General features: G+C 37.0%; 1 protein-coding gene across 3 annotated transcripts; it reads left to right on the top strand.

Annotated features, from left to right (window-relative positions):
* Nucleotides 1-27462, top strand: PGGT1B (protein geranylgeranyltransferase type I subunit beta). 3 transcript variants are annotated; one of them, XM_032213547.1, is made up of 9 exons: nucleotides 1-212; nucleotides 4650-4766; nucleotides 10355-10422; nucleotides 11959-12110; nucleotides 13613-13745; nucleotides 17611-17656; nucleotides 18159-18343; nucleotides 20035-20143; nucleotides 26820-27462. In XM_032213547.1, exons 2-9 carry the CDS (start codon nucleotides 4685-4687, stop codon nucleotides 26999-27001), a joined length of 957 nt encoding a protein of 318 aa, XP_032069438.1. In that variant the 5' UTR covers nucleotides 1-212; nucleotides 4650-4684; the 3' UTR covers nucleotides 27002-27462. The 3 variants fall into 3 exon arrangements, with proteins under 3 accessions (XP_032069438.1, XP_032069439.1, XP_032069440.1); XM_032213548.1 differs by lacking the exon at nucleotides 1-212 and having other exon boundaries at nucleotides 4681-4770; XM_032213549.1 differs by lacking the exons at nucleotides 1-212; nucleotides 4650-4766 and adding an exon at nucleotides 8079-8187.
* The last annotated feature ends 220 nt before the right edge of the window (nucleotides 27463-27682 follow it).

The raw sequence follows: 27682 nt of genomic DNA on the forward strand, positions 1-27682 counted from the left end.
GCTGCGTCACATGACCGTGCCGCCGGTGACGGAGCTGCGTGCGAGAGTAGGCAAGCGGAAGACCAACATGGCGATCACGGTGCTGGTGGAAGACGAGGGAGGCTTCGGGGACGGGGAAAAGGTTGGATTTCCTCAAGGAACGCCACGTGCGCTTCTTCCAACGCAGCCTTCCAGATTTTGCCCGAACGCTATTCGTCACTGGAGACCAGCAGGTACCCTCGGGGAAGCGGCAGAGAAGTATCGGGGTGCTTCCCGTGGGGAAGTAAACGAGGAGTTGACACCCCAACAAGCAGCCCCTGTGCGCTAAGTGCTCGGGACAGCTGGGCGCTGGGCTGGTTACTATCCGAAGCGGGAATAACCCGCCATGATTTGTTCTCTTTTGGCCACTCGGGTGTCGAGACAGGGGGCCCGGATGGCGCTCTGGGAGGCTTCCTGGGAGTCGATGTTTGTAGAATGGCAATAGTCTTAATTCCGATTTAAACTTGACCGGGCCCCAAAAATCCTGCACCCTATTCCTTGACGACTGTCTGTGGCGGCTTGAAATTGAAAAGTAAAATGTCTGCTGAGACATACCCCAGTTTCTTCACACACTTCAAATGTTAGCTTAATGTTGGGGTGTTCTGATCTAACAATGACAATCTCATTGGCTACTAAAACAAAATTAGATCCAGTTTCTCCCGTGCCTTTTAGGGTCAAATTTAGGAGAACAGATCAAGCATATATGATCTTGTTTTCAATTATTAGACTCAACACAGTTTAAGATACTTTCCGCTTTCATTTCATTAAACTGTTAATATTTTTGGCAGCTTACCTAGGTTTTGTACCATTTTCAAAACTTTGAACTCCCCTCATTGAGATGGATGCAGGTTGAGAGTAATGCTTACCTAGTTGTAGTTGGTAGGGTACCTGCTTTGCATTCAGAAAGGCCTTACTTCCTGTAAGATTCTCAAAAGAATTTGACACTCGTGGCTGAAAGTGTGAATTAAAAAGAGAAAGTGTAAAAGGTAAATAAAATCTATAGAATTTGAAATGGAAAATATAGAAAATGTTCTTTGTGGATTTAGTCTGTTCTTGGAGAAATCTGTGTTGGGTAAACTGCTGGTTAGTACAAAGGTTGCAGAGAGTTTATTTTAAAAAAAAGTTACAGTGTGACCCATGAAATTCAGTCAAACTTAGTTCTGAGTGGACACCTGTAAGATTGCCCTCAGATGAATGGCAATTCATATTTCTTGGCTTGGAGTTGAGATCAAGATACTTGGGTACTATGTGGACTTAATATCCAAGTACCTTAGAAAGAGAAGATGTGGGGCTTCTAAAAAAAAGCAACTAGAGAATATGTCCTTTTTCATGAAATTTTCTTTATCCATAGTTTCCTCCTTTTGAAACTAATTTTCTCAATTCACTAGCTTGAAATAAAGTGATTTATTTAAACTGAAGATAATATGTCTACATTTGGGGAGAAGAGCTAAGGGACTTCACTAATTTAAAAGTTTGTCCATTGATGCAAGGGATTTAATTCTAGGCCTTTGTACTTTATCCTATTAAGCAAGGTGTTGCAGTTTTGGTAAACACATCAAAGGTAAAGGAGTTTTTATTTTCTGTGCTTCCCACATTGGACGGGAATCTTAATTCTGTCCTTGGGACTTGTACTGCATTGTTTACTATGAATGTTCTCTTTGCTTGATCTAAGGTACTTATTTAGAACTATTCTATTAAAGGTGAGTATGCAAGGAATACAATTAGTGAACTTAAATGATAAAATTTGAACACCTTGCAATTAAAAGTGGGCGTAGCAGGTATGATGAGCTGGTGGTGTTTTGTTTTATTGCCTTGGGAAACCTTGGTGGATGTTAAGCTATATCTTTCTGTCAAAAACATTCATTGAGATATTCTAGATTAAATGGTGCATGCTCCAAAGTGAATAAGAAACATGCTGTTGCAATGTGCATTTACTGCATCGCAGATTTTCAGAAAAATGTTGTAAGAATTCAGTAGCATTCTACAGTTCTTCTTAGAGCTAGTACTTAGTTATCATTTTGTAGCTAAAGTTGATGCTGTGTTTTCCCTGGAAGGTACAATATTTAAATGAAATTTAGGTAGCTGCAGTTTATTTCTGGGCTTGGTTTTGAGGCCATGAAAATAGCTTATGATTAACTTCCTAATAGTTTTCCTGCATAAACTTGAACATAGCTAGTAGGACTCCCCTAAATCTTGAAACTGAACACCCCAAACTTCCTAAGGCCTGTTCTTTTAGGGTACACTTCCTTGTGATTGTGGCTGTCACAGCATCCCCATGTAATTTTTTAGGATGCTTGCTCCCAGCTCGCAATTACAACATTGCAGTGTCTTGTAGTCACATGATTTCCATTTGCAGCCTTCATTGCCAGATTCCAACAAGCAGTCAATGGAGAAGCCAGTGGGAGATTGCAAAAGGCAATCATGTGACAATTAGTCTAAATGTTAAAATTTGAACACACATTGCAATTAAAAATGGTGTAGCAGGTATATGTGCTTGGTGGTGGTTTTGTTTACTGCAATGTATAAACCTTGGTAGATGTTAAGATGTATCCTTCTGTCAAAAGCATTCACTGAGAGATTCTAAGATTAAATATAGCATGCTCCAAAGTGAATAAGAAGCATGTTGTTGCAATGTCCATTTACTTCATCTCAAATTTTGCAGAAAAAATAGGGTGTAAAAATTAGTAGCATTCTACAATTCTTCCTAAATTTGAAATGGCAGATGTAAGCGAGAACTACCAGTATTTAGATTAAGGAGTTTCTGACAGGTGCTATGTATACTCTTGTGTACACTTTGAAACAGCACTTCCTTTGAATCTGAAGCTCTATTCATCCCAAATTTGGACAACCAAATAAGTAATGAAATGCATGAGTTCATTTTGCAATAATATAAATATGCATTATTTCTTAAAATTATTTTCAGTTTTTATTTAAAGCGAAATTCTAATTGGGTCATAGTCTAAAACATTTGCTCAAACAGAAGTTTTTTTGTGCAGACTGACTGATTTCCAGCACTATATAAAGCTCTTTTGCTTCTATATCAATGTGGAAATTGTCTTTTGTTCCATTATGTAAATGCTAAAGTATTTATAGTGTGCCTTATGATTTAATACAATCAGTACACAATCAATTTTGCTATTTACTTTTATGTCCAAAGTGCATATAACTTTCTTAAGTTTCAATATATAAAACCTCACTTGGAGAAATACTGCTTATAATTTATTCCATCACAAGCCTATATGTGTCTGTGTGTGTGTGGTGTGTGTGTGTGTGTGTGTGTTTTCTGAGGTTTTCACGGGTGTTAGTATGTAGGTCCTCTAGTTATTCGGGTTTCTCCCGCGTAAAATTGGAGATGTCTTGCGACGTTTCGACGAAGATCATTCGTCATCTTCAGGCTCGTGCTTCCAGGAGCAAATCACATTGCTCCTGGAAGCACCGAGCCTGAAGATGACGATGAGACTTCATCGAACGTCGCCAAGACATCTCCAATTTTATGTGGAGAAAACCTGAATAACTAGAGACCTATATATATACATACATACATACATACATACATACATACACATACATACATACACACACACACACACACACATATATACACACACACATTTTCTAGAACATGTTTAGTCAATGCTCTTTGTGCTCATTCTCTGAAATGTTCACCCATTTTTCCTGAAGTATTTATTATATATATAAATTTAGTAGACCTTTGAATAGTTACTGATATTATTTAACATAGTCATGTGCTTTTCAATAAAAAGATGGATTGTAACAATCAACTGCCCTTTAATTAACCAACCCTCATCTGGGAATTAGAAGTCTCCAGAACTTATCAATGTAAAGACCCATGTATCTCCCCCCCCCCCAGTCCCTTGATCGCTAATAAAGTATATAACATGTTTTAAGTGAAAAATCATGGAAACAATATCATGTTTCTGGTATTAACTCAGTTATCCCATGGAGTGTGTGATCTGCAAGAGTATGAAAAGAATAAGAACAAGCCTGCACAGATTGTAGAGAAGATAAGGCCCATTTATAAATAAAAATATTGCTCTCCACAGAGGAATAGTTGTGTACCGATCAGGTGTTAATCAGCTAGTGAGGTGGTAGTAGCAGTGCAGCTTGCAGGAGCAGCGACACTAGTAAGTGCTCAACAGTGTTTTGGGGGGCAAAGGGTGAATTAATATGGGTAAAACTTATTTAAAAATGACAGCAGGCTACACGGCTGCTTGATGGAGTATGTTATGCAGACCTGAGTAAGAGGATCAGCTAATTTTGATTTAATGATAAGGGAAAGGGAAAACTCAGGGAAATGAATTTTGAAATGAAAATGAAAATATCAGAAATGTAGGGAAAAATTGACCATGTAATGCTGGAGTTAGAGTGAGAAATGAGGGTAATGCATCTACTCATTAATTAAAGTACAATGAATATATTTGTAGATCAATAACTATTTGCTTATGGTACTGTATGTTTCATTTAGTTTATTTTCTTGTTATAACACCCATGTTGTTTCAGTTAATTCTGCAGTTGTCCTTGCAAATAACTATCACCTGGGTTGAAATTTATATTAATGGTAAATAGTACATTTCTATTTTGTTACCCACCCACCCCTTTTTTCCCCCCAGGTTGACAGTTGCTTTTTTGCACTTTCTGGTTGGATATGTTGGATTCCTTAGATGTTGTGAACAAAGAGGATATAATAGAATGGATTTATTCTCTGCAAGTCCTTCCCACAGAAGACAGTGAGTGAGTTTTTAGCTTTTATTTTATTAACATTTCATTACCTATGAATAGTGTCTTATCTTTTAAAAACAGAGACCATTCTCTTGTTCATCTGAATATTAATCAATTGTGGAAACTATTTTATTTGAACCTCACAAAAAGTTTGTCAGTCCTAAAATATCTTTGTTCTTACTCAGTCAATGAACAGTGCAGTGAAGCTTGGCAAACCCTGTACATTGCTGATAATAACTTTTGCCAAAGTAAGTAAGGAGTGAAAGTCGAATAAGATTCCTATGAGTACCTGCTGATAACTTTAAAAAGTTTGTTTTTGCATGCCCTGATACTAAGAAAAAAAAAAACAATTTCTGAAAACTATCAGATTTTTTTCTCTTAATTATTTGCTAGAATTTTTTAAGAATTATTAGATTAGTATAAATAACAATGTACTGTAACCAGTGCACATATTGTTAACTCTCCCAATCTGCAGTTATTTTAATAAATGTAAGGCGAATTTTACACTGCTGTAAGAAAATAGAGTGAAAGAAGTCACATTACTTGTTAGAAAGTTAACCAACAGGATGCCTGGAATACAATTTGCTTGTTGGATATTAGTGGCCTACATTCCATGTGCTGTCTGCTCCACCAGGCCTGAGGTAGATTTTCTGGTGCAGTGAATGTAGATAAATGATGGTTGGTTTTCATTTTAATTAAATACTATCCTTCAAAACCAGTCTTTCCCAGTAATAAACTGTGTTTGTTAAACAAGACACTAACGCTGGTTGTCAGGCAAACTCACAATGCATTCTAGAGTTGGTGGATTATCTCTGAAAAGACCTGTTCTCTTGTAGTTTTTCACCATACTTTAGTATGAGAGGGCACTTTAATCTGGCCTGTAAAGTTCATCGTGATTTAAGTAGAGGGATGTTGGAAGAGGTTTTCCCTCAGATATTGTATCTACCTCGTGTTCTGGTGATAGATATATTTAAAGTATATTTAAAGTAAAAATGCTTCTAGATAGAAGTGAAAATTGGCTCAAATGTACAATCTCAGCATTGGCATCTTCTGTGGAACCATAGCAATATTATTTAAAAAGTATTAGCAAGTTTACAAAGGCACTTTTAATCTCTATACTAGAAGTCTAAAATACGAGAGGAGAACATTGGATTCATTTCAAATACTGAACACAGTAAAATGTTCCAGTAATTAACTTCATTATGAACTGTATGCAGGAGTTCTTGAAATATGAAGCTCAGAGTGATTAGAAGGTATTTCAGGCATCGTTTTATTAGGAGTGGTGATATCTTTTAAGAACAGCCTTTCCCACCAAAAATAACCAAGTTCCTTACATTAATGCCAGAGAAACATTGGCTCAAAATAGTAAAAGGAGAACTCAATTTTATTGCACTTTTAAGACAGATACAATAATTTTATAAAGTTAGGTTGTCACTGCTATGATTTTTAACCTTAGTTTAAGTGTTAAGAGCAATAGCAGCAGAAGCACTTAGGCTTATATTATTACTTCATAGTGCTTTACGGCAGCGCTCCCCAACCTTTATGTTCTGTGGAGAGAGATACACTATATTGCCAAAAGTATTCGTTCACAACTGCTTCTGATTATGTGGATGGGTGAGCGAATACTTTTGGCAATATAGTGTATTTCTGTGGACTGAAGGCATGGTTTTACATGCTGCCTGCATCCTGTGGGTGGAGCTTCACTTGTTGCGCGCCCTGGTTTCTGGCATGCCACAGACTGGGGGTTGGGGACCTCTGCTTTAAAGCACTCTCTAAACGGTTTACAGAACCATCATATTACCTCCAACAATCTGGGTCCTCATTTTACAGAAGGGTGGAAGGCTGAAGGCTGAGCTGGTCAGAATCAAACTTTTGGCAGTGAGCAGAGTCACAATGCGAATACTGCATTCTAATCACAACAGATCCCTAAACCATACTTTTCTGGGTTTACCCAATTGCTAAAGCAAAGCCATCAAACTAAACAAGCTATATTACATTTAGTGTGATGTTGTCATCAGATTTTAGTGTGAATTTCCTAGAATAGTTGTGGAGTTAAATAAATGGAATATTTTATATACTTTTGTGAATGTTTTAATCCATCCTAATTTATTTGGGGTTTTACCCTTCCCACAGTGCATAATGCTGTAATGAATAAAGCCAAAGACTGGGAAATTACGATACTTAAAATCTAGCATATCTTGAAGCAGCATATTTTAAAAAGCTGTTTTGCTTTTTCAAGAAATAATAATACAATTTCTATAAACACTAGATGGCACCATACTATAATCCAGGAGTTTTTGACATGTCAAATTTTAAGACTGCCAATGACTTGATATATACAAACATATACCACATATATACACAGAGCTGTTCTGTTATCATACTGTATGTTTGTATCAATTATGGTAAATTATGAGCATAAGATTTAAATTTGAGAAAGGGAGTTAGTTTTCCATCTAGGCCACATCTGTATACTAGTGGTGAGGAACATTCCCATAATTTATTTAATTGAAAACTTTCAGATTATATTTCAAAAGGGAGAAATTATATTTGGTTCCAAATAAAAGGAAAGATTAATGGCAGTGCCTTAGAGAAACAAATCTATTCGAGATTTAAGTATAATGTGTTGTAGTCTTTAAGGCACCTCAAGATTTTAATTTTGTTGACTGTCACTTACTTTGATCTGATCTTTTCAGACTACTTCCTTTATGTAGTTGACCAAATAATATCTAGTTATTACTGTAATATTAAACTATGCAACTAAAATTATACATTCTAGCACTCATTGATACTGCAATGTGAAACTTAAATACTCCATTTATAATTTCAAAACATGCCGAACAATCAACTTTAGCATTAGACTTTTGGCAGCCCTTCTGGAATCTTTATTATAAAAGCTCACATTTGGCTGCTGTTTGTTTCATTTTCAAATTGCTGGATGACTCTTATTGTGATTTCTTTTACATTTATTGTGGTATCCCCTTTGGTATTAATTTCAAGAGTACTTACATTAAAAATTATACCAACTTTTCCCAAATTGGTGCCTTCGAATGTGTTGAATCATTTCTCATAATCATTGGCTGCAATTGTGGTTATGGAACTCCAACCCAGTCTAGAGGTACCAGATTAAAGAAGGTTGAAACCAAGTTTTACAGGCAGATGGATTGTGTACAGATAATTTAAAAGCAACAGGTTCAGTGAGAGTGTTTTGTAGGATTGTACAAGTGCTTCAGAAAAAAAAATACTTTGGGACACACAATATGAGACCCATCTCCTTGAAATGCTAAAGCAGATGCATCTTTCTCCAGGCTTGTGCAGCTGCTTTGGAATGTGATTCTGGCTGTGTCTGCCCAGGCAGTCAGAAACACTTTCAGTGTTTCTGCATGAGCTTGGAAAAAGAAGTTTCTGCATGTATCAAAACAACTCTTTGTAAGTATTTCCACAGTCCTGGAATTTAAAGCAAACAGAAAACTTGCTTCTGATTGGTGTTCTTATAGGCTTTTACCTTTGAATGTTGGTTTAAAATTTGCAAATAGTTTTCTTCCCTTTAAAAATAACTCTCTGCAATAAGGAAAGGAAAATCCTAGGGTTATTTATATTTTAAAAATTTCTGAGAGGTTATTTTTTATTTTACTTTTAACTTGAACTTTAGTCCCTTCAAATAGCGTGCTACAACCTTATTCCTTTTCATTTTTCTTTGTCACAAAATTTTGACCAGATGGTTTTATAAATCCAGTGTAGGAAAATTATTCAGGTCACTCTCAATTTGTTGTTAGCATAGCCCTTTTAATTATTAAGACATTAGACAGTTTGTACATCCAATGTAACATTTTTAATCATGACATTCTTGTAGCTTCTCATTTTAAAATACACTTCCAAGTTAGAACCTGTTCCTCCTCCATAACATCATTTGAACAGAGTCTGTATATACAGAGACAGATACTATTAAGATTACATTTTGGATCCGTTGTTTAAAAAATTGCCCCAGTGTTGGCAATTGCAATCCCAATTGCTGTTGTTAACCAAGGACTATCTGTACATATTTTTGAAGTTCTCTGAAGACATTCTGCAATTCTGTTTGATTTGTACCAATGTTAATATTTATTATTCTAAGGATTTTATACGATAAGCATTTTACTTAAATTATTTAAATGTATGTTGCATTTTCAGATTGTTTATACCTTGTAGGAGAGCACCAACTTGGTTTAGTGGCTAAGGCAGCAGACTGGAAACCAAGAGACTGAGAATTCTAGTCCCACTTTAGGCTCAAAGTTAGTTGGGTCAGTTTCACTCTCTCTTGGTCCTAGGAAGAAGGCAGTGGCAAGCCACTTGCCAAGAAGACTGCAGAGACCAGTCCAGGCATGAACATTGTCTCAACACAGTCGTTAGAAATCAACATTGGCATAATGTTATGTATTGTAACTTATGTAAAGGTGATTAAAAATTGAAATTGTACTAGGGCTGCATAACTACACTGCACTGAAAGAACTATAGTGCTTGAAAATATTGCTGGCTGGTATTATAACATAAAACAGTTCCTCTCTTAGGCAGGGTGCAAATCTGGACACATCTATGCCAATTTTGGGGGGAAAGGATAGTAATTGTGAAGAGCTGAATGGAATACAAAAGAAAAATTAAACTTTGGATTTTTTTCAGTGGGATTTCCCCCCCATTTATTTCTGATAAACTTCATGGAAATGGATATTTTGCTGTTTTGATGTAAATAATTTGTTTAAAGGTTTTGGTGATTTTTCACTAAATGTTTATTGTCTAGTTTCATACATTGTATCCTGTGAAAATATGTAGATGAGCAGATGATTGTGTGCTCACCTTAACTGTATTAAAGGGGGGAGGTTTTTCTCTTAGCATTTAGTCCCATGACTTCCTGGAGATATTCTTCTTCTTTTTTACCAACAATGTAGTAGTGGTTTGCCCCTGACTTTATCTAGAATAGAATTGTTTGTTTGTTTCCTAGTCAAACCTGGATTTTTTTAAATGATCTCCCATTTAAGCATTAACAGCATCTAATCTTTCTTGGATTTTGGTAGGCTAGCTCAGCCTCCTATTGTGGACTATCAATTATCTACCATTTGTATTTTTAATACTCTGTAGTGATGCTTAGTTCTGGGGGAGTTTTTTTGTTTACATGTTGTCTAGAATTTGTAAGACTGGCAGGGTTTTCTGCATATCTACTCAAAAGTAAACATTTGAATGTACTGGAATTTCTAAGTATATGTATGTATAAATGAATAAGTATATAATTACGTATATATAAGTATATTAGAGATAGTTCTCAACTTATAGTCATTTATTTATTGACCATTCGAAGTTTACTTAACAATCATGCAAAAAGGTTGATATAATTGGGCACAACTCACTTAACAACTGTCTTACTTAGCAACAGATTCTGGTTCCAATTGTGATCATTAGTTGAAAAGTATCTATAGTGGTATGCTACTATAGTGGTATGCTACATACACCTTTAAATTTCAGCAGGTTTTTGGTTTTTTTTACTCTCAGGTGCTAGCAGTTTTTAAGATACTACTACTATTTTCTAATGTGTATGCAAAATAACAAGTTTTTGTTTTCTCCCAAGGAACAAATATGCATCATTGTGGCTTCCGTGGTTCTTCATATCTAGGAATACCTTTCAATCCATCTAAGGTTAGTGAATTTTAACTGACACTTTAGAAGTTAAAATGGAAATCTGGTATAAAATATAAACATAGTGCTTTATATGTAGAAATTAGAAAGTTTAAAGTAAAAATGCTGTAATGTTTTCTGAAAATGTAGGGAAAATATTTTTATTTACAGACATAATTAAATAGAGCAAATTGGTATGTGTGTGTGTGTGTGTGTATATAATATGATATTCTTATAAAACCTTTAAGCTAATGCAGATATTTTTTTACATCTTAAATAATGAGCCATTCTTATCCAGTCTATCATAGAATGATTCAGATTATAACTTGGCTGTACAGAAAAATGAATGTACTTCTCTAAAAGTCTATGGAGATTCTAAGACATACAAGTCATGGTTATCTTATCCCAAGGGTGCTTTTTTAGGAGGCAACTGGACTTCCTTATTTTTTCTTTTGAAGACATTGCACTTCTTATCCAAAAAGTTTCTTCAGTATTTCAAAAAGCGAAATCTTTAAAAGAAAAAACAAGAAAGTCCAAGATACAATTTGGGTGGACTTTTCAGTTACATTAGCTATTAAGAATCACCACATTACTATTTTCATCTTTACTGGGAACCATCAGATGCTGGTCTGATAAAATTTCTCAAATAGAAACTGAGGACATTTCCAAATAGAAAAATTCTCCCTCTCCCATCGCACCAAGAGAGTTGGAAGTCATATAAAATACATGAGGATATGACATAATATCTCTGCATCTCTCTGCTCTGTGAGTTTAAATGAAGGTAGCCTGGATACACCTTTCTGAAAACCAATACAGGAGAGGAAACCACTCCTCTTGATGGGTTCTTTGATGGTTAACTTTCCTAGGCTTCAGTTGTCCTAATTTATCATATGATTTAACAGACTTGCCAACTGTGCAATAACCTTTTCAGTTTCTGAATCTCTTGAAGTAGAATTCTCCATTTTCACTATAATTCTTTGCTACATTTTTTTGTTCAATTGCTGTCCTCACAGTTTGAATAGATTTGTCATGCCATGGTTCATCCTAATAATAATTCATTTATGAATAATTTAATAAAGATTGTAGAACAGATGCTGTTGGTACCATGCTTATAACCTTCTATTTGAAAAGAACTAACTTCTGCTTATTTAACTTCTTGCTAGGAAGATTTCCTGAAATGATAAATATAGTATTTTTCTAGTGTCAATATGTTATTTTTTTTTTTTTAATCAAATGCTATATTGTTGGAGATCTGTACTACAGAGGTAAGTTGAGATTAAAAACAGTTACCAATTGACAAAAAGTCTCCGCAAAAACTCTTTGGTATCATAAATCTATGTAACCTTAAAATAGCTTCTTTCTATGCTCGCACAGTTTCTGATATGTGTGGGTCATGTAGAGGTGGACGTTTATATATAGCTTTTCAAGCAGTATTCCTGACTAGATCCCTCCTGAATTACAATAAAAAGCTCAGGCAATTCTCTGTAAAATAAATGTTTATATTTATGTAATCATAATTTTGTTTGGTAAACAAACTTGCATTTTCTCTTGTTCCAGGGGCCTGGTATTTCTCATCCATATGATAGTGGGCACATAGCAATGACTTACACTGGCCTTTGCTGCTTAATTATTCTTGGTGATGATTTAAGTCGAGTAAATAAAGAAGCCTGTTTGGCAGGACTCAGAGCTCTACAGCTGGAAGATGGGAGGTACAGTAAAATATATTTAGAAAAGGGGGGAAATGTCAAAATCATGTACATTGGTGAAGCTGAATCTGGATTGGGCAGCTAAGCATATAAAGAAAAGGTATTTTCCTGTTCCATGTCTTTATTGTCATTTTTTAGAGAAGGCAGCTGGAGACCATGGCCTCCAGTTAGAATAGTCTTTATTAGTCCCTTCCTCATTTTATACAGCACAGCTCAGGAATAGGGGAAAACTATGCTCTTGCCTTTAAATCAGTGGTTCTCAAACTTGGCAACTTTAAGACTTGTGGACTTCAACTCCCAGAATTCTCCAGTCTGCGAGTTGAAGTCCACAAGTCTTAAAGTTGCCAAGTTTGGGAACCACTGCTTTAAATGATAAAATTGGCAGGGTGTTTCAGGGCTTTCCTCCCTTACTTGATAATCAAGTAGCTGATGAATCACAAATTGGATATGCTCAATCTAGGCTAACAAAAATTGCATTTACAGAAATAGAATATAAAATGTTGAGTCAAAAAACTGAAATATTTGTAGATGTATATAGGAGGAGTGATATTTTATATCTTCTATGATCCACAGCGTTAATTGCAGCTGTATCTTACAGAAGCAATTCCACTCTACAGCTTTGCAATACCATGAACAAATATGAATGTGGAAAAAATGTCTTATTTTAGGTCTGTAACTGCTGTGTGGCTGCATCAAATGTTTTAGAAACGCTTTAACCTTGAAACACAAGAACAGGAAGTGCTGTGCTCTATGATTTGAACCCTTTGAGACTTTTGGAACACTTTGAAACTATACAAAGTAGCCCAGCATATCTTTAAAATGCCTGGTTCTCACTTGAAAAGGATGCTTCACAATATTTCATGCAGAGAAGAGTTGGAAACTCTGCATTGAGTATCTCTAATATCAATTATTTCTCTTCCTATTGTAATTGGCATTTGAACTCTTTAGAGTCATATACAATGTTCCCTCTATTTTTTTCCAGTGTGTGCAGAAAAGTATAGTATTTGAGCGGCACATTTTCATGCCTGAGCACCTGAATTTTTTTCACAGATGTCACCCACTGTTGAATTCTGGGAATTGAAATCCACACATTTTAAAAGTTGCTGAGATTGAGAAACTATATATTGGTCATCTAGTCCTGTATTAACTTGCACATGAATACTGTAAAAATAAGGATGTGAAAGTAAAAGCAAAAAGTAGTCACGTAGGCATACATACTAAAAAATAAAAGTGTAGTTTTGGATCTCTAAATGGGTGCTTGAATTATTGTATTTCCATAACAGGAAATATTATCTATTTTCTGAAGACTTAATCGTCTTAAATTGGATTTATAATTGAACTTTACTCAAGGAAACTTGCATGATGGATGGATGGATATTGATACTTGATATTATTAACAAACCTGGTCATTGAAGGAAGACCACACCATTGTGTTTTATCTTGGAAACAAAAATACATAGTTAAATAATGTAATAACTGTTACATAACTGAAATGTTTTTTCTAGTTTTTGTGCAGTCCTTGAAGGAAGTGAAAATGACATGAGATTTATATACTGTGCTGCTTGCATATGCTACATGCTCAATAGTTGGTCAGGGATGAATACAAAGAAAGCCATTGACTATATTAGAAGAAGTATGGTAAGTTTTGCCAAGTGTCACTTGATTAAAATGTTTTTTGTATCCTGTATTTGGAAAGCCATTATATTGCTTCTCATGGACATCCCTGCTTTATTGGAATGTCTTTTTCTTTTCAACTTCGCTGACAAATTATATCATAGAGATATTTAACTATTTCTTGAGTTGAATGAGTAGTCTTTAATTTAACCATAAATAATAAAGATAGCAACTACCACACAACTTCCCATGCTTAATAATTATTGATAAGAAAGACAAAAAATCTGGATGTGCACATTAAAATACCTGAAGTAGCAAAATAGAAGAGAAAGAAAAGGAGAAAAATCACAAGATATAAAACATGGAATGATTGTAGCAAAAGACAGCAAAGATACTACCTTTTGGTACAATTCCAAAACACCTGGAGCACCACTTTAATACCATTGGCGTTGACAAAATCACCATCAGACAATTGCAAAAGGCAGCTTACTTACAATCTTCGACAATACTTTTAATATTGTTAAATAACATGTGCCTATCCCAGATCTTTGAGAAGGACTCAAGAGGTGCACAAATCCAAGACTAAACATCTGGCTGACTTTGTGACCACTGTAATGATAATATACTGTATATACCAACCAACTATATATGGTGTTGTAGGATTCATAGGGATGTTAACGTGTAGTCTTAACTGTACATATATAGACTTCCTATTGTTTTTATGTCATACCTTAGTAACTTCTGTTGGACAAACTAGCATCTGATTTTTAGTGACTACTGATAGTTTTCCTTTTTAGTTGTATTTTTAATTTTTTTCTTGTTTGAGATGAAAAATGTTTTTTTTAATGAAGATGTTAAAAAATAGTATTTGATATTTGAAGTCTGATTAACTGAAGTAGCTTTTAAATTCAAAAATTTAAATTCTGCTTTGGGAAGTGTATTCTATATTCATGCCATAGATATAAAGTGTATTATTGTGTACTATGGTAAAAATGGTGATATTTACCTTTTCTGGAAATTGAGGTTGTAATATTTTTAAATGTCTGGTTTACAAAATAAGGAATACCAAGACTATCAGCTCAAATTTAAGCTAATGCATACAATTTAAGTGTAATTACAGTGATAAATTCTACTCCCTAATATAGTGAAAATAGGAATGTTTTCTTTACTTCAGTATAACCGCATTAGAAGTTAATTTTTAATTTAAAAAATCAGAATGTTGTCATAAGTCATAGTTGTTTAGTCTACACTTAATATCATTGTCTTAAATCATTGTTAAAAAACAAAGAATTTCAAATGAACAAAATACACAATTTCCTGTTATAAGCTTCTAAAGTGAGGTGGTGATAAATGAGTAAAATTCTGAATTACATAAATTTCTTTGTCCTCTTTATCTGATTATTGCAAATGTTCAATTTCTATGAAAGTCTGGAACCTTCAAGAGTTGAAATTGCATGATCCCAAGCATGCCAACTTGCCATCTCTTAGGCATTCTCTAAGCTGTTTTTTTTTTAAATTTCCATTCAGTTATCTCTGATTCTCAGAGACTATCTAGACAGTTCCCCACAGTATTTTTGCAAGGTTTTTCAGGAGTGATTTGCCATTGCCCCCTTCCTAGGGCTGAGAGACAGTGACTGACCCAGTCACCCAACTGGGTTTTTTGTCTAAAATTGAGCTGGAACTCATGTCTCCCAATTTCTATCTGATACCTTAATCACTGCATCAGACTGGCTGCTTTTAGAGAAGCTCAATAGCCCTTGGATTGTAATAATACCACAAATGTTCAGCCTTACAGTATATCCACATCATTGTAATTAATCTCTCTAGATGTTTCAGTCTGCACTCAGGAGCTTTCACGGAAGGACAGGACTCTGATACATAAGTAAGATTTATTGCAGATGCAAAATAGCTATAATAATGAAGATACAGAGTTTACAAAATCTCACTGTATATGTGTCTATTCAAGTTTTTCTTCTATTTTCAGTCCTTTTGTTGTAATAGATTGTATGCAGTCTTTTTCTCAGATTGGGCTATTGATAGCATTGGTACTATGTTTATCTAATGATTCGGTCCCAGGCTCCTTACTTCTCAAGTTGCCAACTCTAGTTTTTTCATAAATTTAAGAAAAGAGATAATGTATTCTTCACAGAGTGCTTATTTGCTTATTTTTAATTCTGATCTGATGTGGGGAAAACTTGGAATGACTAAAATATTACTAGACTGAGCCCAGAAAATGAGAAAATTGTACATTTGATTTAGTACTCGGAAAATGAAGTATGCTTCAAAATAATGATGTTGAACAACAAATCTGATAGGATTTCTCTGTTTTTTCTTAATTAAAATTAAGACATAGGATAAAGGAATCAGCATTTTAACTGATAGGCAGAAATAAATGCTTAAAATTATTTACTTCAATTTAACAAAATTATTAAATGAAGATATTGGTCTTAATTTTAATTCATCTAAAATATTTGTCTTTCCATACAAGCTCTGTTTGAATCTCAAATTGGAATGTAAGATTTATACAGTATAAAAGATATAAAGTATAATATATAGTTTGTATGTTTTTTTATTGTATTGTAAACTAAATATATCATTGATGCAAATTGCTATCACTGATATTGATTTCTAGTTTATGGATAATGTATTTATCAAACTTATATTGCATCTTTATTTGGTGTACATAATATCCCCTCTTATTCCACACAAAAATAACCCTGAGATTTCTATTGGCTAAGAGTGAGCAGGCTGTCTAAGGGAGGACTAGTATTTGTGATCTCCTGGTTTGTAGTCTGTCACTTTAACCACCACACTGACTCTTTATTTATTTGAATAATGGCTCTTTATACAAGGCAATTGTATAAATTGTTCATTGTCAGAGAACTCACTACACAACAATGTTTGTTTCACAATATCTTATGTTACTGTGTAAAAGAATAAGGCCATTAGTATTTAATATCAACTTGTGTAGGCAATACAAATTGGCGTGATGCTGAAATTCATAGAGCTGGGTAACCAGTTGTTATTTTGACCAGACAAATGTTATTTTAAGGTAATATTTTTATACACTTATAAAAGAAAGTCATATATTGTATGATTCTGCTTGTGTGGAATCTCTTTCTCTTATGTTTCTGCATTTATTCAGTGCATTCAAGTATACACTCCAGTGGTGGGTTCCAACAGGTTCGGACTGGTTCAACTGAACCAGTAGTGGTTTGGCAGCCTGGGTTGCTGGAACCAGCAGCAACCCAGGTCTGCCACGTCCCTGAACAGGTTCTCTGGGCAGCACCATAGGCACCACCACCTTGTTTTTTGCTTCTGCGCATGTGCAGAATAATTTTTATTGTATTGTGCATGCGCGCACAGCATACCCACAAGCAAACCGGCAGTAGTGCCTGCCGGAACCCACACTCACATACTGGTATACTACTACTGCTGCTCCTGTACCTGTGCCAGGGTGGAGTATTCCATTGGAAGAATCCCGAACCCTCAGATAACTATATGAGGCAGGTAAATACATTGGGAAGATGGGGTGAGAAAGCATTTTTCTATGAATAGAGTTATGCTTACAGATTTTAAGTCCAAGCATAAGAGTTACTTTAACTCCTGTAAAACAAAATCCAATCTTTCGCAAAGTTAATATTTCTATGTCTCCTGTAGTGATTGAAAAATTAGATCTTTATTTTTCATTTAGAATTAAAAGTGCTACCATTTATTGGAGCGCCAATCTCCAGTTAGAAGAAAGCAGTTGAGGGAGGTGATTCTGGTTTTTTGTTCTACTTTCTAACACCTTGATCTTGGTCCTGATCAAGTTGAATTCATCTTATGCAATATTAAAAAAAGAACTGCCTCTTAATAAAATTACATTGTCAATTTATTTGTTTTTCAGTCCTACGATAATGGTCTTGCCCAAGGAGCAGAACTTGAATCACATGGTAAGATAATTTTTTAGTCTTACCATTAAAAAAAAGTGGTTGTGGGAATCTGATTGAACTTCACTTCTACCCCAGTGCTGGCAAAATGTGAACGTTGTGAATTCTAGTTTGAGGATTCTTGTGAGAAAGGAGGAAAAAACCCACTAATTTTTCATTGACAAAAGCTAGCTGCTCCCATATTGGAATTGCTGTTTCTTCAAGTGTCAGGCTTGCTACAACTACGTGCAGTTTTTCTTCCCACATGCATTGTGAAATAACAGCTATTGTATGTTTTCAAAGTTGGATGAATTAGAACCAATTAAACTCAGCTGGGGGCTATTAACAGGTACACTATGTAGGCAGTTACTTTAAAAGATTAAATGAATTCATGGAGGAAAAAGCTCTGGGTGTCGGTAGTTGCTTGAGAACATTAATAGTAGATAATAGTTCATGTCAACTAAATCTTATTAGTAATTCCATAAAGGCTGTAAACATATTGAAGAGACTGTCCCCCCTGTTATAGGTGGCTCTACATTTTGTGGTATTGCATCATTGTGCCTCATGGGTAAACTTGAGGAAGTCTTCTCTGAAAAGGAACTGAAGAGAATAAGGAGATGGTGTATTATGAGGCAACAGAATGGTTATCAAGGAAGACCCAACAAGCCTGTAGATACCTGTTATTCATTTTGGGTAGGAGCAACTCTTAAGGTAATTTGAAAGTATAACTAAGACTTTAGAATCTATAGTCTGCTTATTCTATATCCGGGATGGTGAACCTATGGCATGCATGCCACAGGTGGCACGCGGAGCCATTTGTCAGGGCACGCGAGGCATTGTCCTGTCAGCTGGCCAGCGTGTATGCGCGTGCTGGCAAGCTGAGTCCTTTTTTAAAGCCATTCCCCCCCCCCCAGGCTCCAGAGGCTTTATAGAAGCCTGGGAGGGTGAAAACAGCCTATCCCGCCCCTCTCCGAGGCCCTCCGGAGGCTTCAGGAGCTTCCCTGAAGCTTGCGGAGCGCAAAAAACCAGCCCTAAGGGCAAACAGGAAGTTCAGGAATCGACTTCTAGTTTGCTCGTAGGGCCAGTTTAAGCCCTCCAGAGCGTTCAGGAGCCCTCAGGAGGCTTCCCTGAAGCCACCGTAGGGCAAAAAACAACCCTATAAGCAAACCGTATGGCTGTTTTTAGTCCTCCAGAGCCTTTAGGGAAGCCACCTGAGGGTTCCTGAACGTTCCTGAGGGCTAAAATCAGCCCTACAAGAAACCCAGAAGTGACTTCCAGTTTGCTCATATGGTCGTTTTTTGCCTTCTGGAGGCTTCAGGGAAGCTTCTCGAGCCTCTGGGGGGCGCAGGGGAGGCTGTTTTCACCCTCCCCAGGCTCTAAAGGCTTTATATGCAAAAAATGGGGGGAGCGCCTGTCATGTGCGCATGCGCGCTGGGGGGGTCACACATTGAATTATGGGTGAGGCACATCCACCCACGACCCCTCTGCGCTCCCCCCGCTTATGGCACACGAGCCAAAAAAGGTTCGCCATCGCTGTTCTATATTAGGAGTTTTATTGTGCCAACAGCATAAAAGCTGCTCAGTTTTTCATCAAGCTAGACAGCTAAAATTTCTGATTAAAATGTATGAATGAGCAGGAAGAAAGGAGAAAACTTGTAGTTTATATATATATATATATATATATATATATATACATATATATATATATATATATATATATATATATATATATGTGTGTGTGTGTGTGTGTGTGTGTGTGTGTGTGTGTGTGTGTGTGTGTTCTAACCCCCCCTTGATGGCTTGTTAACAAACGCAGGCAGGCAAACTAAAAAAGGACTTTTCTCTTTATCAGTTTACAGTTCAAACTGGCTTCAAGCCCAGAAATAACATAAACATCACTCTCCGATAAGAGTTCAAAACAAAAGCTCTTACAAACGCAGCTGTTCTTTCACAGTCTTCACAGATCAGGTTTACACGAAACACCAAAGCACTTTTCCAAGTGTAACACGCATAAATCATGATTAATAATCACACAATGTTTTACCAAACACGGAACACACGAAGGAACGTTGACTCCAGCGACTGGGGCGTGGCAGCATCCCTCCTTTTATCTCCCAACTTGCTTCTAACCACTCCCAGCTGCCTAATGAATCTTGATCCCGAAAAGACTCTCAGCAGAACTGCTGAGTCACAACATATATGATAGATAGATAGATAGATAGATAGATAGATAGATAGATAGATAGATAGATAGATAGATATCATTACTTTGAGGCTGTCAGTTTAGCGTTTAATATAAATATTGCATCATCATCTAACTGAATGCTCCTCATGAGAAATTGCTTTATTGTGATATTTCTGAGTGTTTTGAATATGATAAACATGATACATTTTTCTTTCAGCTTCTAAAAATATTTCAGTACACAAACTATGAAAAAAATAGAAATTACATTTTATCAACCCAAGATCGCCTTGTTGGTGGATTTGCTAAGTGGCCAGATAGTCATCCAGGTATTTGCAGTATTTTGTTTACTTGTGTGATTATTTACGACAAAGCAAAGATTGTCTTAAAACAGAGCGGAAAGGAAATTGGAATGTTTTGTGGAATGAAATAAATTTTTCTCTCTAATTTTTCAAAAGATAAAAACAGGTCTACAGATAAAAGTGATCTATTGAAGTATTTTGTAGAATCCCTCAGGCAAAATTCTGCACAAGTATTCATAGAATAAGTGCTTATCATATGGATTAATAGTCAATTATAAAAGGGAAAGTAGTGTAGGAATAAATGAATAATTGTCACAATGGAAAGAAATGTCTCAAGTATTTGTACAATACAGGATAATCTGGAATTGGATCATCAATGATATAGTCAAATTAAGAAGCAGTTCCAGATGACTAAGAAAACTCAAATGGATTATAAAGACTTTGATTTTTCAAAGTCTTTGAAAATTGAATAAAAGAGCGAATGAGCTAATTTAGAAAATGCAAAATGATGTATATAGTGGCAGAAAAAAAGAGTATGCAATGGTAGGTATTATTTAGGAAAGATACACATTTGTGCTAAAATTTAAGACATTTTCTAGTGTAGCAAAAAACACAAGTTTCTTGTTTGGGGTTTTAAAACCTGTTATTGTAATGTTTAGAATACCCTACAATTTTCTAATCTAATCACTTCATCTCAAAAATATCAGAACATTCTACAATATTGGTATTAACCAGACTTTGAATTTATCTACAGTAGGAACCATACTCTGAAACTAGAGGTAGTCCTCAGCTTACAACCACAATTGAGCCCAAAAATTATGTTGCAAGAAATTGGTTGAGTTTGCCCCATTTTACAACTTTTCTTAACACATTTGTTAAGTGAATTGCTGCTGTTGTTAAATTAGTAACATGGTTGTTAATCTGGCTTCCCCAGATTGACTTTGCTTGTCAGAAGGTCACACTGTGGTACTGCAACCATCATAAATGAAGGTCAGTTGTCAAGCATCCAAATGTAAATCTCGTGACCATAGGGATGCTGCAATAGTTAGAAGTGTGAAAAATGGTATAAGTCACTTTTTATCAGTCCCATGGTAACTTAAAACAGTCACCAAGTGAATTGTTGTAAGTCAAGGACTACTTGTAATAAGCAGTGCCAGGACAAAGACAAATGTGATATGATTCCATTTATATTGAATTAAATTTAAGCATAGGGAATTACATTCTCATATGTATTCAATAATTTCTTCCTTCTCTGGTAATAATGTTCGATAACTATCTCATATTTCTGAGTTTCACACTGTCCTTAAAGCCTTAATTTTTAGGCTTCTTCTGTCTTCGACTTCTGAATATCTGAAATCTCATCCGTGGTGGTGGTGGGGGGAACTATTGTAATATTATAATTTCATTCTCAATAGATTTTAAAGTAAGTAAGATTTTTCCCAGATGAGATTACAGTACAGTGCTGGCTGATGAATTAGAATTGAATGTGCAAACAAATGTAGCATTGATCTGGAACAAAACGCAAGAAAAAGAGATTGGATTACCTTTCCAAAATGGAAGTTTAAAGTGCTTTTATGTTATGAAATTCAGGTTACTGAAACTTTGAATTCCAAGTCCTGGGAATCAAATAACAAATGGAGCTTTTGTTGTTGTGTTCTCTTTGGAGATTTTATGGGGGAACTGTTCTGTTGGGACAAACGTAAGGTTTTTCTTTTGAGGGGAAAATATCAGATCATAAGTATAGAAATGCAGACACTTTACATGATGGCAATGTATGTAAGGATGTAGAAGTACTAATATACCTAATGTGTTTTCCAGAAAATAAGACAGGGTCTTATTTTCTTTTGCCCCACGAAATATAGCCTTGGTCTTATTATAGGGGGAGGGCTTATTGTTTTGGGGTTGCCAGGCAGCTGCTCCCTTGCGAGCGGGCTCCCAAACAGCTGGGCACAGCCTCAGGAGCGAAGCAGCCATGAGGTGACACGCTCACGAGCAACCACCCGACAAACCCCCTCTCCAGCTGGGCAGAGCGGCATTCACTGACCTAAAGGGTATCCCTAAGGCGCCAAGCTACATGGCGATCTGCCCGCTCCCCAGCTCACGCAGCTTGGCACATTAGGGATACCCCCTAAGTCAGTGCATGGAGATCTGCCCGGCTGGAGAAGGGGGTTGCGCGAGTGCCTGTTCTGCCTCCAGCAAGCATGCCTCCCAGCCTCACCATGCCCTTACCCAGCTCTCCCTGCAGGGCCAGGCCACCACCGCTGCACTCTGAGCATAACTACTTCTCCGGCTTCCAAACTCCAAAACTCGGCTGCCGAGTCTTCCAGCAGTGGCCGCTCTAGGCCGCTCTATGGTTGTAGGCTGGCTGCCGGACAGAGAATCTTCTGGACAGAGAGTCTTCCAGCAGCCAGCCCACAACCATAGAGTGCACTCCTAGAGCAGCCGCTGCTGGAAGACTCGGCAACTGAATTTTGGCGTTTGGAAGCCGGAGAAGAAGTTATGCTCAGAGCATGGCAGCGATGGCGCCCTGCCCCTTCAGGGAGAGCTGGACCAGCACATGGTGAGGCTGGGAGGCATGCTTGCTGGGGGTGGAACAGGCGCTCACGCAACCCCCTTCTCCAGCCAGGCAGAGCTCCATGCACTGACCTAGTGGTATCTCTAATGTGCCAAGCTGCGGGAGCTGGGGGGGCGCGGGCAGAGTGCCACATGGCTTGGCACCTTAGGGATACCCCCTAGATCAGTGAATGGCACTCTGCCTGGCTGGAGAGAGTTTGCAGGGCGGCTACTCGTTGAGTGTGGTCACCTCATGGCTGCTTCGTCCCTGAGGCTGTGCCCAGCTCTTTGGGAGCCCACTTGCAAGGGAGCAGCCACCTGGCAACTCTCCCCCTCCGGCCAGGCAGAACACCACTCCCCAACCTAGCAGTATCTGTTAGGTAAGCTCTCTGTTGGGAGAGCGGGTACGTTCAGCGAAGCGTTGGGAGAGTTGTGTTGGAGAACACACAAACCAGCATACAGAGACACTGCAGTTTAAATGGGCTTTTAATTTCATGGAAATAGAGGTATCAGAGTCCATCAAACAGTCCAAGTCATACACGGATAAGACAGTCAGTCATCAATGTCTTTCAGTTAAGGGATAATCCAAATAACATAGTCCAGTAATCATATAATCAGTTCAGTACACAAAGTTTGCTAACAGTTGCAAAACTTACAATAGCTCACGGCACTTCCAGATCAGATCAGCCCAGCACCTAACAAACAGAGACTTAACAGACATTCTGGCTCCCTCTTATGGCCGATTGAGGAAAACAGCAATCAATCACATTTTACAGTATGGTTTAAAGAAACAGTTACACCATTGTTACATGATTTATATATTGCCAACCCAACCGTCAGAATCATATTCCTAACAGTATCCCAAAGGCAAGCAACATGAACGCCTTTTGGCGCCCATGGCTTGGTGCCTTCGGGATACCGCTAGGTCAGTGAGTGGTGCTCTGCCTGGCTGGAGGGGGGGGGGGATGTTGTCCAGGGAGCTTATTTTCAGGGGTGGCCTTATATTTTTGCCCACGCAAAAATGTGGCAATGTTTCAGAACAGGTCGTATTTTGGGGGAAACACGGTACTAGGGAAAAATGAAGGAGCAGTGTAACACACACACACACATGCAATTCTGGGCTTCATTAGCAGAGGCATTGCATCCAGATTGTAGGATTAATTTGTATTGATCAAGCTGCAGTTGAACTACTTTGTTCAATGCATTTCAAAAGGGACATGGATCAGCTGGAACAGGTTCAGAGGAGAGACCAATGCCTCTAAGGACTATCATAATGAGCTGGGTATGTTTAACTTGTAACAGAAAAAAAATGAAGTGGAGATACAATTGCAGTCTACGGGTATAGACAATTTTAGATTTATGACCACAGTTGGGACCAGAGTTTCTGTTGCTAAGCAAGGTAGTTAGTAACTGAGTCACATCTGATTTTAAGACCTTTCTGCCACAAATGCGAAGCAAATCACTGTGCTTGTTAAGTGAATCATGCAGGTCATTACATGAATCCAGCTTCCTCCATTGACTTTGCTTATCTAAAGTTGGCTGGGAGGGTCACCGGTGGCAATCAAATGACCCTGGGATGCAGCAACTGCCATAAATACATGTACAAATTTTGATTACGTGATTGAGGATGCTATGACAGTTTTAACAGTGAGAACCAATTGTAAGTCACTTTTTATAGTGCTGTTGTAACTTTGAATGGGCACTAAACTAATGGCCATATGTTAAAGGAGGAGGGTAGGCAAGAAACATCAGAGATATTCTGTGTTGAAACTCAAAATATAATAGGTCAATTCACTAAATTAAAAAATGAAATTTAGGGTACATATTAACAGACATTTCCAGGAAGGGCTGTTAAGCAGTAGAATAGTCTGGTCTTGCTAGAAATTTTCAAATGGCAGTTCAACGGACAATATTCTGGAAAGGTTTAATAGTTTTCCTCAGGAAACAGGAAAAGCTCTACAAGATCCCTTCCAATGCATACATCTCTATGCCAGCATTCAGCAGTTTTCTAGTACTAACTCAAGGTTCTGTAAAGATCTGGGATGTATTGGCTAATCTTAGAAAGCTAAGCAGGGTTGGACCTGGTTAGACTAGACTGGAAAGTTAAAATTAACATCCCAGGAGAAACCAGTGGTAAACCACTTCTATATTGTTGCCAAGAAAACTAAAGGGATATATTCATAAAGTCACCAGAAGTCAAACTTTGCTTGGAAGACATGGTGTATTTGTACAGATATAGAATTTGCTTGGAATCATGTCATTTTGTATCCTGGCTTTGAAGAAAAACTATGGAACTATGAGCAGAATCTGGGAGGTGGGGGGATCCACCCTAAAATGTTTGCTAAACCTTTTGATGATTTAATATAGTTTTGAGGCTTTAAATCAGAGGTGGGTTCCTACCAGTTCGCACCTATTCGGTAGAACCGGTTTGTCAAATCTACCGAACCAGTTAGAAGAGGTTCCACCAGTGAACCCGGAAAGCAGGCCACACCTACAGAAGAGGTTCCAAAATTTTTTGAAACCCACCACTGGTCGTTGGATATGATATTTATAAAACTCAGTGCCTCTGTGAAAAGTAAGGATGACTACTGCGTTTGTGGTGCAATCAGAACATTGCGTGTGTTGAAGTTGTTTTAACGCAAACCAAAGATACCTTTTAAAAACAAGTTTACATCATATTCTTATGCATGCCAGTGCTGTGTGTGAGGTAATTTAAGGTGGTTCTGACAAGTGTCGTCGGCATCTTCATATCCGGTCACATGGGTGGCAAGCCACTCCCATCCGGTCACATGGGCGGCAAGCCACTCCCACAAAGGCCACACCCACAGAGTAGGTTCGAACAATTTTTGAAACCCACCACTGCTTTAAATCAAATTGTTTGATATTTGTCCATATAGTTGAGAATCAACATCAGAATGTTAAACATTGACTATCTTGGACAATAGTCTCTCTGCTTTTTTATTTCTTAGAAAGTTTGAAAGTATATTTACAAGTTCTTCTGCAAGATTGTGTGACTTAACCATATCATTGGTAGAACACATGAATAATCATGTAAGTTGTACAGGATACAATATAGGAATCTGATCAGAGTTTCCTTTCATGAAGATTTCTAATTGAATTCATATGCTGGCACTAATGCTGAATTCAGCTTTTATTATCAATATAAACTTTGCTTCTTGCAATTATTAGATTCCACCATGATTTTTCATCCTTGCTGAAGGCCTTGGTGAAGAGTCAGATCTTCAAGACCCTTTCAAACACCACCAGAATGGCTACTATCAGGATCTGAGAGAACTTAATTCCGGAGGGCAGGTGCTAGTCCTTAAAAGGTGAACTGCCAGGGTCCTGATAGATGGCATTGTTTAATCAAAGGAATCCAAAGCAAGCCAATCCTGCCTGATTAAATAGGCCCAATAGATGTTACGAGAGACAGGCTATCCCTCAAATACTAGGCCCTATGCTTTATAGGGCTTTATAGGAATGACAGACACCTTGAATTGCAGCTGGAAGCAAGTGCAGTTCATGAAGCAGATATTACACAGGCATATTGAGACATGTCTATGACTATCTGTGCAGGTGTATTCTGACCAGCTGATATCTTCAAAAGCTGTAGAGCATATGTTGCAGTAGTGAAGCCAAAACAGTAGTCAAGCAAACTATTTTTCTCTGACATTCTGCAAACTTTTAATAATGGGATATATATGTTGATATTTGAGAGAGATAAATCCAGCCGTAATACTTAGCGTTGAATTTCTCATCCTATTAGAGTTCTTTTTTCTTCTAAAACCACTGAGTAATTTTGGGCCATTCACTGTCATTCAGTCCAACCTATCTCATACTGGTATCCTTATGGTTTTTATAAGAAAAATGGAAGGAGAAAATACTACGTAAGCTATCTTGAGCTGAACAAAAGGTGGAATATACACAAACAAGCCTTCATGCAGTGTTCTCTAAGCTTGGCCTATGATTCCCCACTCCACCCTGAAATATATAGTTGTGTGTCAGAATTAGGCTTTCTTTGTTATTTACTTTGAAAAGATCTTAGTTTAGAAAATAATAGGTTGTTATTGTATTATACTGTTTGTGCCTATGTGTGAATAATATATGTATCTGTCACACATACAAACTCATTTTTGGTTTGCCTTTCTAGATGCTCTTCATGCCTACTTTGGGATTTGTGGCCTGTCATTAATGGGCGAGTCTGGCATTCGAAAGGTTCATCCTGCCCTGAATGTAAGCACAAGGACTTCAGAACGCCTTCAACACCTTCATCAGATCTGGGCAACCCAGGACTCTACACAGTCTTCAGAGGAAATGCACAGTGCCACATGACTGAGACTCCATTTGAGCTTGGTAGCATAATTGTAGCCCAAGGTTCAAAGCCATGTATAACCGATGTGCTCTTTTAAAGTACTGGTATCATAGAATCAAATTCATATACTGGCATCAACTTGACAGCTTCTGGAATTGGATTTTATTTTTTTGTTTTTAAAATGCTTGCCTTTACAAATGCAAAGATAGAAGATTGGTTTCAGAAAAAGGTCTTCAAAGCGAGATGAGTTAATGAATTCTACTTTATTATTTTAAACAGTGCAATGGCAAACTATGATATAAAGAAACTTCAAAATGACCTTACATATTTTCATACTAAATATCTTGAAATTAGTGATACTTATGTAATAAGGACTTCATATGGTATCTTATAAATTAAGTCTTAATTGCTAAAAGGTGTTCTTTAAGGTAGACAACAATTGTATAATCTTTGTAAAAAAATAAAATTATTTTATTCATCATGTACTGTATTTATTTGGGGGTCATCTTAATTTAGAATTATACAGTTTGAAGAGGTTATTTGGGACATCAATTCCAGTCATCCATTAAGTACAGCAGCCTAAATTAAACTATCCTGGTATCCCCTCCTTAGACAGTATTGATGGGTTTGATTTTTGTTTCCCAATGTATCTCTTGGTCTTTGTTGAATTACAGGTAGTCCTCAACTTGCAACAGTTCATT

This window comes from Thamnophis elegans, chromosome 3 (genome assembly GCF_009769535.1).
Source record: "Thamnophis elegans isolate rThaEle1 chromosome 3, rThaEle1.pri, whole genome shotgun sequence".
In the NCBI taxonomy this organism is placed as follows: domain Eukaryota; kingdom Metazoa; phylum Chordata; class Lepidosauria; order Squamata; family Colubridae; genus Thamnophis; species Thamnophis elegans.